The sequence below is a fragment of the Solanum tuberosum genome, unplaced genomic scaffold (assembly GCF_000226075.1).
Source record: "Solanum tuberosum cultivar DM 1-3 516 R44 unplaced genomic scaffold, SolTub_3.0 scf00002, whole genome shotgun sequence".
Classification (NCBI taxonomy): domain Eukaryota; kingdom Viridiplantae; phylum Streptophyta; class Magnoliopsida; order Solanales; family Solanaceae; genus Solanum; species Solanum tuberosum.
Window position 1 is genome coordinate 596381 of NW_006238928.1, and position 15678 is coordinate 612058.

The 15678-nt window shown below is 36.2% G+C and overlaps 2 protein-coding genes across 3 annotated transcripts in view; both read right to left on the reverse strand.

The window, feature by feature from the left end:
- The window catches only part of LOC102583998 (ATPase family AAA domain-containing protein At1g05910), a 14255-nt gene extending 2271 nt beyond the window's left edge, over positions 1-11984 (reverse strand). Inside the window, exons 1-8 of one of the 2 annotated variants that reach the window (XM_006338016.2) lie at positions 11827-11984; positions 5972-6232; positions 5353-5454; positions 3392-5194; positions 3121-3309; positions 2879-3021; positions 1383-1628; positions 549-735 (exon numbers count right to left, since the gene is read on the reverse strand). In XM_006338016.2, the coding sequence (XP_006338078.1) occupies positions 549-735; positions 1383-1628; positions 2879-3021; positions 3121-3309; positions 3392-5194; positions 5353-5454; positions 5972-6196 (2895 nt within the window). In that variant the 5' untranslated portion in view covers positions 6197-6232; positions 11827-11984. Of the gene's footprint in view, positions 1-548; positions 736-1382; positions 1629-2878; positions 3022-3120; positions 3310-3391; positions 5195-5352; positions 5455-5971; positions 6238-11826 lie in introns of both variants that reach the window. The other variant, XM_006338015.2, reaches the window with a different exon arrangement.
- A 1896-nt stretch (positions 11985-13880) lies between these two features.
- On the reverse strand, positions 13881-15126 carry LOC102584542 (uncharacterized). Its single transcript, XM_006338017.2, has one exon. It carries the CDS (start codon positions 15087-15089, stop codon positions 13881-13883), a length of 1209 nt encoding a protein of 402 aa, XP_006338079.1. The 5' UTR covers positions 15090-15126.
- Between the last annotated feature and the right edge of the window lie 552 nt (positions 15127-15678).

The window sequence follows — 15678 nt, forward strand, 5'->3', positions numbered from 1 at the left end:
GGGGGGGGGGGGGTGTCCAGATTAGCTCAAAAGCTAACTGAACACGGTGAACAATTTAGGGGGGCTCGTAAATAATATTGGCAGGTCTCATTGGTTTAGTTCTAAAGGTTGGGAAATTCCATCTATCCATATTGGAGAGACCTCTAACTTGCTTAGGAAGGGCTGAAAAAGAGTTGAAGAGATGAAGTCCTTCAATGCCATGACTCAAGGTGGCGAGCTTGTCAACAGGTTTATTAGCCTCCCTAAAGCAATGACTAATATTGTAAGTTTAAAGGTTTAATTATTGCTTTTAAGAGTCAATTTTATTTTTGTCTTTTACTTTGTGACACATCTGTTTTTCATGGTAGATTGTTGCTTTAACTTGGAAAAACTTTTCATTTGAATTCTCTCAAAGTCAAAAAACAAGAAACACTCACAAAAAGATACAAGAGGTTCCCAACATCCTACTAGCATGAAGAAATGTAGACTAAGAATTGCCGACCTACCATCCAGGAAGTTTGACAGATAGACATACAGAAAGATCAAATATTAAAGAGAGCAGCACCTACCTTTGCGTTGGTAACAATGAGATCAAAGTCTTCTAAGAATGTTTTGTTGGTGATATACTTCCCACTGTCTACATGCTGCAATAAAGTTGCCATGTCCATTGGGTTCTGGATGATCAAACGATAGTTTGGAGCATCCTCATCCATTACTGGATAATGGAAGACGCTAAACCGTTTATCGTACAGAATCCTGCATTGAATGAAGTATGCTGGATGATCAAAATATAACTTATACGTACATGCTACTGTCATGACCAATAATTGCAGACAAATGTTACACTTAAACCCTATACCAAAAACTGACAGAAAGGCACCCACAAACACATGCAGAGGAAAAGGGGAAAAGAAAAGAAAATAACAAAATGAAAGAAACATAACAATAAAAAATGTGCAGATGAGCCAAGTGGTTGAAGTGAGGACTAATGCACAAGGATGTGAAAACAGAAAAATAGAAGCAATGGAAGGACATGCACCAATTTCACAAATATAGCATAAAACCGTTTCTGAAAGACCATATCTCCAGCTGAACCTTTTTTTCTAGGATTTGATGTGTGCCACCATGGAGGCAACTCCACATAAAAGAGGATGATTACTTCATCCAATAGAGTTTCTTATGTCCCGAACAACAAAAAATTAATGAAACATACACAGAAATACATTCAAACACAAAAATGAGGCATTCTCTGCCATTTCAGTTTCCCCAAACATAGCATTAAGATTTAGCATCTGAAAAATAAATATGTGGATACCACCAAGAAATGTAGTTGCTTCAACTAAATTCAAAAACCATGTTTTGAATTTCCAGCTAATGTGCTCTCTCAGATCAAATATATATACCTGTTGCATACATCACGCAGGCACATCCTCAATCGCCTAAGGGCATGGCCCTCAGCTTCAGCTTTGGCTTTTAATTCAGACGCCTTCGGTCCAGCAGACACCTTTGGCGCCTTAGGGAGTTCAGGAAGGGAGTCCGATTTATCAGACTTCTTTGTTGTAGCTTCAACTTGAATAGACAAAGCAGCTTCTATGAGACGATCAAAGAACAGAGATCTGTCTTCATCTGATGGAGAATCCAAACATAAGCTGTGAAAAGACGAGATAAGGTACAGCTGTTAGTACTACCTCAAAAATGGACTCATATATATCATTTATCAGGTCATTTACAAAAAACAAAGGAAACAAAATATTTCAAATTCTATATCTATCCGCCCCAAAAAGGATGCTTTGTACAAGCTTACACAATATAGGTTCTATGCCAGCTTCAAATTTTAGAAACAAGGCTTATTATAAAGATTGCAATAAGAGGATCCAAAAGGATATATACACCTTTTGAAACACAATTTTCAGTAAGAATGATAAAACCTTTTGAAAACAATTTTCAGTAACAATACTTTTTTTTCATTTTCATAAATCAAGTAATGCCCAGTTGTAGTCATCATTATCTATCTGAAATGGAGTTGGCGTCATCATTATCTCATCCACCAACCGAAAAAAATGCTACATCACCTGGACACTCTTATCAGTGATTGAGGAGATCATATTCTTCTAAGCAATGTTACGGGATAATGCTTAAAACAAAACTAATCAACCAAATACGTTATGCAGCATGGTGGGTTTCAATTTCTTTATGGAAAAAGAAGAGGAGCAGAAAGCTAATAAGGATTTGAAAATAGTTCGTGACCATCTTAAGAAGGTCCATGTAAATTTAACTGTGGACCAAATCCCATTTCAGCATGTAAGAAAACGGAAGGGTTTATAGACCAAATCCAATTTCAGCTTCACCACCAATGGTACAAATAAGCAATATTGTCAAAGCCAGATAAATTGCACAAGAGCTGTTTGATATCATCAGCACAAAATTTTATGATACTATTCCATGAAAGGCAAAGAGCAATCCTGTTATACACCCATGACTACTTTCAGATGCAACCTAGAGATCACCACCAAACTCAAAATGTAATTAAGCCCAGAGGGTATCCTTGCTAGTTTCTTCTCCTCCTACCTACATAACTAATTCCCACAACCTCTAAAGAAGTGTGAAACTTTGACCCCGCCAAACCATAATGTAGGCACAGACCAATACCATCACTGATACAATTATAGCCTCTTTTGAGAAATATCAACAAATACAAAACATCATTGAACACATCAACCTTCAGACAGAACCTAACATGAAACTGTTGGCTAACTAAGACAACGAGGAAGTAAAATTTACATGCAGCTGGTTAACAGTAAGATAGCAGATTGAATGAAGGTAAATAATAAGCATATCCAGAGTATGCAAAGAGAATCATGCCAACTAAAAGGTGGAGCTCAATTTGAAGAAAGCATACATGCAATGGTGTGAAAATACTGAAGAAGGCTCATCAGGTAGATCAGAAAGTGGTACTGAGGAAGTCCCAAATAATAGTATAGGCAAGTCAGATGGGAGCTCTTCCAACAGCGTCCTCAGAACAGCTTTGAGCTGCTCGTGTGCCTGAAGAAATAAGCAGGTTCAAGAAAATCTTCTATGCACTAAAAATCAAAATAAAGCATTGTAGAATGAGGAAAAGGGAAGGGGTGAACAATAGCTCACATTCTCCCACCAAAGATGGAAATGAGGTAAATAGAGTATTGACGGAGTTGTTCTCCTTGCTTCACTAAATATGTGAACTAATGCCTCCTCTGGCGTCTTGGCCCCAGGGTCAGAAAGAAGGGATGGAAGTCCAAGCGAGTGAACAGGGAATTTTTCCAGTTCATGTAAAATTGCAGGCCCTACATGATCCTGGAGAACTACATGAGTAAGTATATTTAGTGGGAAGTACATATTTCTCCAACTCATAAAATAGAGGCCCAAAGTTACTTACCAGCCCAACACCTTCACCACCACAGAGCAGAAGCCGAGGTCTGTACACAAGAGGAATAGCAGAACCATAGGAGAGCATGGAAAGTTTACTCAATTCTGAAGAAACTGAAAGAGGAAAAATATCCGAAATGATGCTCATAGCTTTCCGGAGAGGTCCATGTAGACAAGGTGCAACAACAGAAGATAATGGCCTAGAGTGCACAATTGAGCCTCTATGGGCAGCTGGAGTGATTGTCGTCATGGCCTCTAGAAAATGATACTTTTCCACCGTAACTGATTCAACATCTATCAAGAACTTGTCATCACTAGTGTAAACTTGAGGATACTTCTCGCGGAATGCACGAATAGCAGCTTCTGTGCACAATGCCTTCAGATCAGCACCACAATATCCCACACAACTAGCTGCAAGTTCCATTTTTAGTTCCTTAGAAGGAGGCTGTTTCCACTTTCGAGTGTGAATATCCAATATTTCAGCACGTGCCTCAAGGCCAGGTAGAGGAAAATTAAATTCACGATCAAATCTTCCAGGTCGCCTCAAGGCTCCATCAATGGCATCAACCCGATTGGTTGCACCAATCAAGACTACTTGCCCTCGAGAGTCAAGGCCATCCATCAAAGCCAGCAAAGTTGACACAATAGAGTTATGAATCTGCTCTTGCTTGCTAGACCTAACAGGAGCAAGTCCATCAATCTCATCAAAGAAGATGATGGAAGGCTGGTTCCTCTGAGCTTCTTCAAATAACAATTTTAGCTGTCTTTCAGCCTCGCCCACCCATTTGCTCAGGACATCAGCACCCTTCCGCATATAAAAACTGACTTTCTGGCCAGCCTTTGACGCAGCGCAAGCTAATGCTCTGGCGATCAGTGTTTTACCTGTGCCTGGAGGTCCACACAATAAAACTCCCCTTGGTGGGGTAATGTTATAACTTGCAAAGAAGTCTGGATATAATAGTGGGAAAAATACCATTTCCTTCAGCGCATCAATATATTCAGAAAGCCCACCAATGTCATCAAAGCTTATAGTTTCATCCACTTGCAGTGGTTGAATATCAGCCCCTCCCTTGGAACTTGGTCCAGCAGTTTGAATCCCAGATGTCAAATTAGTGAAAGCTTCACTTTGATGACCCCATCCAGATGCAGCCACATTTAATCCCCACGATGCTGTTCCTTGCATATCTAATCCCCCTAAAAGCCAAGGTGGTCCAGATCTACTCCCACCTCTACCCCAAGGAATTGGAGGACCTTCGTCCAGCTCATCTACAAGAAGAGAATCATCAGAGTCATCACCTCGTGTCATCCGATGACGTTTATGAACTCGGGATCCTCCTCTTCTTACATCTCTGTTCACCTTGGTCCCCATCCCTTGCTGAAGTACCCTACGAGGAGATCTTGGCCTTTGTTTAACACCTTCCATAGAAAGTCTGCGTACCTCAGCTCGGTTGCGGAGGTCATATCGCCTTCTACCATCCTGTTCTTCGCCCTCTTCATCATCACCATCTTCGTCGCCTTCATCTTCACCCTCATCCTCTCCATCACCGTCACCGCCACCCTCATCCTCTGCCTCATCAGCATCATTATCATCTACATCATTTCCAATTTCAGGATCATCCTGGCCAATCTTCTCATCAGAAGTATCTTGTTCATCATCAGACCTTAGATTTAACTGCTGTCTTCCAACTGCTCTAGCCCGACGAGGTCGTAATCCTGCACGACGGGGACGCAGTCCTTCACGTCGAGGCATGAGGTCATCCTGACTTGCACTGTTATTATCTTCTCGGTTCCTAGAACGCCGATACTTCGGACTCTGAAGCAAATTCACGTTAAACCAATTTTCAAAAGAACATCTACCATTTCAGTAGTATGAAAAATTTAATGGAGTAATTTGATATTCAAAGATAACTTGATATGTGCTATTTTACATTTTAGTTGGAAATTCATGTTAGTAAGACAATAGAAACTTACCATTAAGTCATTATCCTCGGTTCCAGAACTATCTGTATATCCTTCAAGGTTCACAGAAACTCTTCTCGTTCTCGTAGAGCGTCGAAGGTTGGCAGCAACAGACTGCCAAGTAATAATTTCAAACACCTTATAACTTGTTCTTTTTCTCCTAAATACTTTTTCAAAAACCTTATGAAATACGTGCAAATATGAATATAAATGTCATGAAAAGAGTAACAGAATCAAATGGGTACACAAAGGGAAAAAATGTTCAACCATAGAGGTGGGAGAATTTGGTGGAGATATCCCCATCCAAATATACAGAATTATCTAATCATGAAAATTAACTAAATAGACGCCATAGTGTAACCAAAACACAACATACACTGTATTGTAACAATTTCTATTAGTGACATTAGTTTTTCCAACTGCATATCAGATATCCTCACGTTTCACTACCATAAGCATGAAAAAGAAGACAATGTAGTGCAATCTAAGATATGTTCACTAGCCAAACTGTCATTCCATAGTAAACTTAAATGTATAAACAGATCTTTAGTTTTAAGAACCACAAAAAATGAAGATATTTCCAAGATACCAAACATAATCAATAGACAGGAAAAACAAGAAACAGCCATACATCTGATTTTTTTGTTCGCACTGGCCGACTCCCAGGACGCAACATCTTTGCGATCTGAGACGCTGCAGTCCTTGTCTTGGTCTTGTTTCTCTTAGGACGGATTATCTTTGGAGTATAATACAAGTATGGGCGACCATACAATGTTGGCCTTCGCCGAAGCCTGTCACTTGTACGAACTGGCCCTGAAACAGCGTCATCGGCTTGACCAGATCGTTTAGGATACATTTTGGTTACAAATGTCTCCCCATGGAAATATACCCTCTACCCTACACATGCATATCAAGCTGTCAGCAAAATGCAAATTCAACATCCACATAAGAAGCATAGTACCGCATATCGACTTGTCTAAAGAAAAGGAATGGTGCATGCACTTCACCTAATCTAGAACATGATTACACTAGTAAACACAATAAAAGCATTATAAAAGTACAATTTCTGCTTAATGCCTGGTAAAACAGAATGTAACATAAAAGAACGACGAATTAGGAATTACAATATTACTCTATGTAATACTCCCTCCGTCCCAATTTAATACTGATACTCTTTCTGTTTTTAGTCGGTCGCAAACAGAATGATACCCTTTTATATTTAGTAATAATTTAACTTCAAAAACTCATTTTACACTTCCTGGAAGATATATAACCACACAAATATCAATGACTCATTTTACACAACAAATTTAAAAAATCAGTCAAACACCTTCCCATAAATTGGGATGGAGGGAGTAATACATTTATTTATTTTTTGACAAAGAGGGAGTAATACATTAATGATCTTCCTAATTCTTAAGTAAAGCTAATACTCTCTTATTCAATTGCGTGAATTGCCTCATTCGTGTTCATTAAGACGTTTGAATCTGAATACACATCCGAATATTTAGATGTGCATTAAGACTTGGATGTTTGAATCTAAATTCACATCTGAATTATTAAGATGTTATATTATGATCTAAATACTTAATAATTAAGAATGTTTGTTTATCTAACACCTTTGATACATAATTTTTTTTAAATCAATAAAATACAAAATTAATCTAATACATTATACATCAACAAAATATTTGGAAAAAAAATTATATGGCGGTGGTGATGGCTAACAGTGGAGATTGTGGATGATGTTGGCTAGTGGAGGGGGAGGCACCAATAGCTATTGGTGATGGTGATGGTGTCATTTGGTTGGGAACAAGCTATCAACCCTATCCTGGGATAACTTATCCCACCATATATATGGACTAACTTATCCCATCACTATGATATAAATGGTGGGATAAGTTATCTCAAACATGGCATCCAAACAAGATACAAAAATTTTATCCCATCACGATTTATTTTTATCCCTCACACCAAACGATCCCTAAAGGTTGATGCAGGGTGATACTTGTTGCCTTGTTAGTGGCGGTCAATAGTTGTGATGGATGATAGTGATAGTTAATGGTGGTGGTGAATAATGACGATGGGTGCCGATATAGGATGGGGTGATCAAAAGTGGTGATTCATGGTTGTTGTGGTAATGTTAGTTATTGATGATGATTATTATTTGTGGCTAGAGGTAGTGACGAGTAGTAATAACAGTTGTGGTTGAGGATGGTGGGTGGTGGCACGTAATTAATAATGGTGGGTGACAATGGTGATAATAGTGGACAAAGGCAGTAATGGTGAATGGATGGAATTTGTAAACTACCATTTTTAAAGAAATTTCTAAATGAGCATCTTAATGATATTAAAACGTTGTCGCAATTATTAATCATTAGATCTATTCAGACCCATTAAGTAATTGAAACAATAAAAGAAACATACGCACTTAATGGTTAAGATTCAGAGGTAACAAACAAACGGACTTAATGACTGAGATTTCACTTCCAAAACGGACTTAATGATTGGGATAAAGACGCGAGACTTAGTCCACCAAGTTGTACACCACTTCCAAAACTAATACAGTAAGTTAATCTAACTTGGGATTTCACTGGGTTTGGGTATGTTGTTGTTGTAATCTATCTTATATGAATCAGAGCAAAGTTGAAAGTTTGTCTTTGATTCTTATTGAATCTTTGGAGCATCCAAGAAGAAAATATAGAGAACTTCAAGTACCTTATACGTTTACTTTAATTTTGAACAATATTGGCTTGAGATAAGTTTAAATGGAGAACCTTAATCAAAAAAAGGAAAAAAGGAAGAAGAGTTCTAATGAAAAAACATTATCAATAAGACTTTAACTTGTTTGGGACTAAGGTGTAGTTTGTTAACTGCCTAAACTGAACTGCAACTTCTGTGAGGCGAAGCACCCTCCCAGAGCTTCAAGGCTTAAGCAGTGTGCCTTAAATGAGCCTTTGACAACACTGTGAAAAGCTCAACTCCTTGACTATTATGAACTGAGGAACTCTATCAACATGATAAGCAATTCCTAACTTGAATCAAATTAATACTAGCATTATGATAAATTTGGATGTTAGTCTAAGGTGGCAGAGCTAGGATTTTGAGTTTATGTTCTAGATTCTAGAAGAGGCGAAGTTACTGGGTTCTCAATAGATTATTCATATATATTAAGTGGAATTTTTTGTACAAATACGAGATATGCGCCAAAGGTACTAGGTTTTGCCGAACCTGTAGGCAAAAGGCTAGTTACCCCCTCCAAGGAGCAACTATAATAGTACAAAGAGAGTCTCTAACACTAAAAATCAATACCTTCGCAGATTAAACATTTGCCGAATCGTAGGAAGCTCCAAATTTTCCATTTTGGTGCTTCTTGAACCCTTGGCTAAATTTATACTTCCTTTTTCTGGGGTGATTGAGAAGTGTGAGAAGAGGCTAGCAAGGTTGGAAGTCTCAGTACCTTTCACTAGGGGGAAGACTAACTTTGATTAATTCTGTGCTTGATGCACTTCCAACATATATGATGTCATTATTTCCTATCCCACCGGGAATCATCAATAGGTTGGATAGCATCAGGAGAAATTTTTTATGGCAAGGGAACAAGGAAAGGAGAGGATATCACTTAGTCAAAATGGAAAACTGTGATCACTGAAAAGAAAGTTGGGGGTCTGGGGATCAAGAACATGAAGAACCAGATGAAAGGTTTGAGGATGAAGTGGCTTTAGAAGTACTCAAATGATAATCAGAATTTGTGGGGCTCAGTCATAAAGGCAAAATATGAAGAGAGTGTGATAGTTGGATGACAAAGGAGGTTACCACCCCTTATGGTGTTAGCTTATGGAAATCCATTAGAGAACTTTGGAATGAATTCAAACCTAACACCAAGATCAAAGTGGTAGATGGCATAAAAACTAGGTTTTGGAAGGATGATTGGCATGCAGAAGGAAATATGGAGACTGTCTTCCCTGACATCCACAATTTAGTTCTTCAGCAACAAAGTACTATAGCGGACTTATGGACTACTCAAGGGTGGAATTTTGTATTTAGAAGACACCTCAATGACTGGGAAATTCCAAGAGTAACAGAACTTTTTAGAAGCATTGATCAATTTAGTGGTCTGGAAATAGGGCGAGACAGATTGCAGTGGTTGGGACACAGTAAAGGGATTTTTAAAGTAGGTGCAGTGTACAAGAAGTTGAATCATCCAAATCTGCAGCTACTCAAGTGGCCCTGTAAACATATATGGAAAGCCAAGATCCCCTACAAGGTGTCTTGCTTTGTGTGGTTATTGGCTAAAGAAGCAGTATTGACACAGGAGAATTTAATGAAGAGGGGAATTACACTTTGCTCTAGATGTTTTTTCTGTGGGAAAACTGCAAAAACAGTCAATCATTTGTTTATCCAATGCGAAGTCACTGGCCAGTTTTGGAATCTGTTCCTGAGATGTAAAAGCATCTCCTGGTCCATGCCTGGGAGAATTTCAGAGGCTCTATTTAGCTGGGAAGAAGCAGGGACACAAGCAAAAAACAGAAGTAACTGGAGAATTGTCCCTGCCACTATTTGGTGGACAATATAAAAAGAGAGGAACCTTAAGAGTTTTTGAGAATAGGGAGAGTAGTATGCAACAAGTTAAACTGAAATTGCATTTCGACCCTGTGTTTTTGGTGTAATCAAATTTACTCTAATGATACCGTCTCTATCATTGATGTCCTAGACTCATTAATAGGGATAGGGTCGGTATTATTAGAGTTTCCTTATGTAAATACGGGTTTCAGTACAACCTATGTACTGTTCTGCAGAAATAGAAACAATTACCATTTTCAAAAAAAAAAAATAGTACAAAGAGAGCTCTTCTTTATCTATAGCTAGAAGTAAGATCAGACAAAGAAACATAATCAATGATTGTTTAGCAAATTCTGAACACATTTAGATTGTTTCTTTTGAAACAAGTAATAGTTGTATTCAGTAAAAAGCTTAACCACCCAAAAAAAAGTGCTAATTTAGCAACTTTACAAGCAGCAAAAGGGTGCTTAAACCCCTTCCTAAAACCCTATACAATTATACATTGTCAATTAAATCTACTAACTCTCCTACTTCCCTCCAAATATTTTTTTTACACCAAAAAAAGAACAAGCTAAAGACAAGTCATTTTAATTTTCTGGATAGAACTGCTAGTGCCTTCAAAATGTCTACCATTCTTTTCTTTCCACACTGTCCACCAAATGCAAGCATGAATGATCTTCCACCGATCCTCCTCCCCACCTTGTTACTCCACCAGCTGTTCAACAATGCCAAAGTAGAACAAGGTATAGCCCAAGTTATTCCCAACAAACAAAACAAGATGTGCTAAAGATTTACAGTTGTCCTCCTACATTGTAGGAATAAGCATTCATTGCTTTCACCGACCTGTTCATACAAAGGACATCTTGAACAAATCTAAAAACCTTTTTCTTTGTAGCTTAACTTGAGTAAGGCAAGCTTTCCTAATACCAACCAAACATAGACCAGGGATACTTACTCATTCAGTAGACTAATTCAGTAGCTTAACTCATTCAGTAGACTATTCTTCTTATTAATCAACTCCACAAAGTTTGTTCTGCTCCATGAATCATCCCTTTAAAACCATCCACCTCTAACCACCGATTTTCAAATTTGAAGTAAGAACTCTTGTGGTTCCATTTTCCACAATCTAAGGGAACTGTAGAGTGATCAGAATTGGCTCTAGCTAGATTTCTTCGTTTTATAAAGATTTTGCAGAGGACATGTTTTTTCTTTCTACAGAGGCATCTAGTAATCTACTATATCTCTCAAGACAAATACACTACCAACTTCAATCTGTAGCAGTTGAATTCAATGGGAAAAATGAGTTCTTTACTACACTAGTACCAGAGATATCCATGTATAACTTTGAAACCTATCCTCATTGATTCTCCACCAAAACTAATTTACATACTCATCCTTCCTTTTATCAAACACCTGGAAGTTCTATTAGTCTCTGCTGAATTCTTTTTCTTTTTGTGGTAAGTGAGTGTAGTCTCTCAGAAACTAATCCACACATAAAGCAAATGCTGCATTCCAATGGCAACAAGAAAGTCATCATTTTCCCTAACAAAGAACATCAATTCCTTCCTTGAACTTCTCCAAGTCACCCATTCCCCAGGGAACAAAAGGAAAAAGCAAATTTTGAAAAACCAAAACATAAAATTCATAAGTCTCAAAAACCCTAAAGCAATAAAATAGCAAAGAAAGTAAACAAAACAGAGAAAAAACGTAACAGAACAACTGCACATTACAAATGAACTTAAAGCGCAGCAAAAACAAAAGCACAACAGGCATGCAAAAGTGATTTACAACAATCTAGGGTTCAATTTGAGTTCAAATAATAGCTCTAGAAGTAATAAGAAGAGCAGAAAATAACTTCAATGCTTTATACAAGGCTGAAATAAAGATAAAAACGATAAGGAGAAACAGAGAAATCTGTCTCACCAGAAAGGGATAACAGAGCGAAGTAATCAAGTGAACACACAGAGTAGAGTTCAGATATGAAGATTCTAATGTGAATGCTACAATTCGATGAGAAATCCGGCACCGTCGCTTGTCGCCGGCGTTCTTCAGCAGCAAAGAGGGACGACTGAGAAGAGTGTTGTTGGTGACCAGGAAAACAAGAGTACGTTTCGATTGTTTGTTAATATAGGGCGGACTCAACCGGATTGACCCGACCCGTTCGTTATCAACTTTCGCTGAGTTGTTTAGGGGCACTTTTGACTTTATCTAAAAAAAAATTAGTTGAAACAAATATTTATATAATCCTTCTTTTTAATTTGTTCATTTTATGTTCTTTTTGTTAGAAATAGACAAACAAATTCGAATGAAAAAAGTAGTAATTTTTTATTTTATTTATTTTTAAAATTTAGCCAAAATAAACGCTTAGCAAAAGGACTTACATTTTGTACTTGAATTTTTTTATTTAAATGCAGTACAAAAAAAGACATGATATCTTCATCATTATGTAACTTATTTTTTTTATAACTTCGGGGAAAAAAAGAACGATTACATAATTCATTATTTTTAAAAAAAATTCTTTTGAAATGAAACAATGCAATTAGGGGTGTTCACGGTTTGGTTTGGGTCGGTTATTGGTCAAAACCAAAACCAAACCAAACCAAACCAAATATAATATATATTTATCGGTTTGGTTGTTTTCGGTTTTGGTTTGGTTTGGTTCGGTTATTCGGTTATTAACCATACATAAAAATAAAAGAAACAATTCATTCAAAACGTGAAAAAAGTGACAACAATCCATTCAAACAAAAAAATAGTTAGAATGACTGGCATTATAGAACTTTCGATCATTGAATTTACTGAATAAAACTTCAAAATTCACTATTTTGACATAGAAGGAAGAGACAATGTCATTTTCAGTCCCACAAAGAATTTCCATAGACACTCATATACATGAAACCAATAAGAAAAATGTTCTCACCTTGGACATTTTTTCTTTTATAAGTAAATTATAAATAAATTTTGATGAAACATATATAAAATCTTTAAAATTGTTTATGATTATAATATATTATGTATGTATAATAATAAATTTTATGTATATTACTTGTTGGTTCGGTTCGGTTATTTCTTCGATTTTTTTCGAACAAAACCATAACCAAACCAAATACTATCGGTTCTTAACTAATCTAAAACCAAACCAAACCAAAACTCAAATTAAATCGGTTCATTTTAATCGGTTTGGTTTGGTTTTTCGGTTTGGATCGGTTTTTATCCAAACCATGAACACCCCTAAATGCAATAATAATATAACAACAGGAAAAAAGAAAAAGAAAAGAACCATTACTAACTTGTCTTTTTTTAGTTTTTACTTTTGAAGCGAAATAATGCAACAATATAATATTAAGGGATAAGGGTCTGAAAAATACCCCAACTTTGGTCGGATTTGCTGTTGCGATACTAAACTTTCATAAGGACCTATTACCTCCCTAGACTATTTAATACCATATTTTTTATTCCCTCAACTATTTAATAGTGTATTTTAAAGGTATATATGTGTCCACGTGGACACATTACTATTTATAATTTTGCATTATTTTTTATGTCCACGTGGGCAAATATATATGTTTAAAATACGGTATTAAATAGTCTAGGGAGGTAATAGGTCCTCATGAAAGTTTAGTATCGCAACAGCAAATCTGACCAAAGTTGGGATATTTTTCAGACCCTTATCCCTAATAATAACAAGAAAAAAAGAGACTATATATTATAAAATATTGTACTAACTTTTTTAGATTAAGTTTACACGAAAATAATCACAATAACTACCTTTAATTTCAATTGCATTTCATTAACATACTATTTTGATAAATGAAAACAACTATACAATCATATATCAAACAAAATATACATATATGAAAGGAACCTCACTTCCTCTATGCTAAACTTCACAAATATAAATATTTTTTACACAATTATATTATCATCATTAAGATATAATTATAATTAATATTTGTATAAGTAGTAGTAATTTTTTTTTAACCCCACCATTGGTGCACAGCAACACCTTCATCCCTTAACATACCATATAAAGATAAACATTCCCAATATGCCCTTCTACTTTTCTTTTTATCGCCTTTTTTCACACCTTGATGTTTACACTCTAAAAAAAGTTCATCAACTAATTTAATTGCTTTATTCCTTACCATTTCTTCTACTACTTCTGCTTCTGCTTTCATTACTACATATTCATTTTCCTTCACATTTTTCTCTAACCAATCTGACATTCCAATCAATGGTGCTGATGACTCTTTTGCCACTATTTCAATCTTGAATATCTCGAATTTCGTGTTCCTAGTTGGATAATGCTTCGAAAACCAACTAGAATCACTTGATTTTTCGTTTTTGTTTTGTAAACCAACGTCAATGAATACCCTACGTGGGTAGCTTTCTAGACGAATGTTCATCAATTCTGGCAAATAACGTGTCTTTTTGAGATATCTACTCGATTTTCCTGACGCTGCTCTTGGTGGTTCGAGTAGTACGTCTTCTAGCTTTTTTAATGCATCCTCTTTCGCGTTTGGACCAAAATTGAATAATTTTCTATGATGTTGTGTAGTTGTTGATTCAATCGAGGTAAATGAACTTGTCTTTCGCATGGCTAGTATTGTTGAATCGAATTTTCGTATGTAGACAACTTTGTAGTTTGATGGTTGAGAAAATGTAATCATAGGGTTGTCGTTAATTAATTGAACAACGACAATACCACCTACGTTCATAGCTCGATCGATAAAATTGAGAGACTTGGATGAATCATAGGGAATTAGTGCAAAGTCATAAGTCTCATCTTTATGTGCCAAATCTAAAAGAGAAATCAAATCCATGTTGTAATCACTTGTAACTTGAGAATTGTAGATAACTTCTTCATTTCCATTAGTAATAAACAAGGACTTGTCCCTTGTTTTGAGAAGGCCTTCATTAGCCAAATCATGAAAAATTAGAGGCAAAACCTCTAATTTAATCGAATTATAATTAGCCATCGTATGATCACCTTTCGAAACGTTAATATACCCATAGCTCGATGTTAATCCCCTGATTACCGTATTAATCCAGGGGAATGATAAAATAACTAGCCACAGAATGGCTATCTGAGAAATCAACCTCAAAACCCACAAATGGTTCAATTTAATAACAACCAAATGTGTATCATTATAAAATCCCAAGGCATCCATGTATGTGCCTTTCATTTTGTCCTTTTTGGTGTGAAAACCTTGCAACAAACTCATTATCGACTTTTTGTCTTGTCAATTGTCAGATGTGAATCTGAATTAGTCTGATCAGTAAGCAAAAGAAGAGTACGTAACTGTGGTGTAGAGTTTTCGAAAAAGAGAGCATGGAAATTAATTTCAATCTAACGAACAAAAAAAGGGAAGTGGGGGTTCAAAAAACGTAATTTTAACGAGTGCAAAATCTAGAGGCGGTGTGGTTTCCACCCACGAGGGCAACACGATTACTGTGCAATCTTGACCATAACCACATTAAGTCATGTAGCCTTTGAACCTCCATTTCCTAAAACTATATAATAATAAAAAAACTCCTTCCTTTTTAATTTTTTTCAGATCAACATGACTAAATTATTTTTATTAATTTACTTCATGATGATCTACTAATATTTTGGCAATTGATCTGAATGAATATAAGGAAGGAGGAAATTAATATAAGAGGAAAAGACTAGACAGTTTTATTCTTTTTTTTGTTTGAGTTTTTTTTTGGTTATTTTATGATCTCTAAATGTTGGTGTTGTTCTTCCTTTTAAAAGGCTATATAGAATTGAAA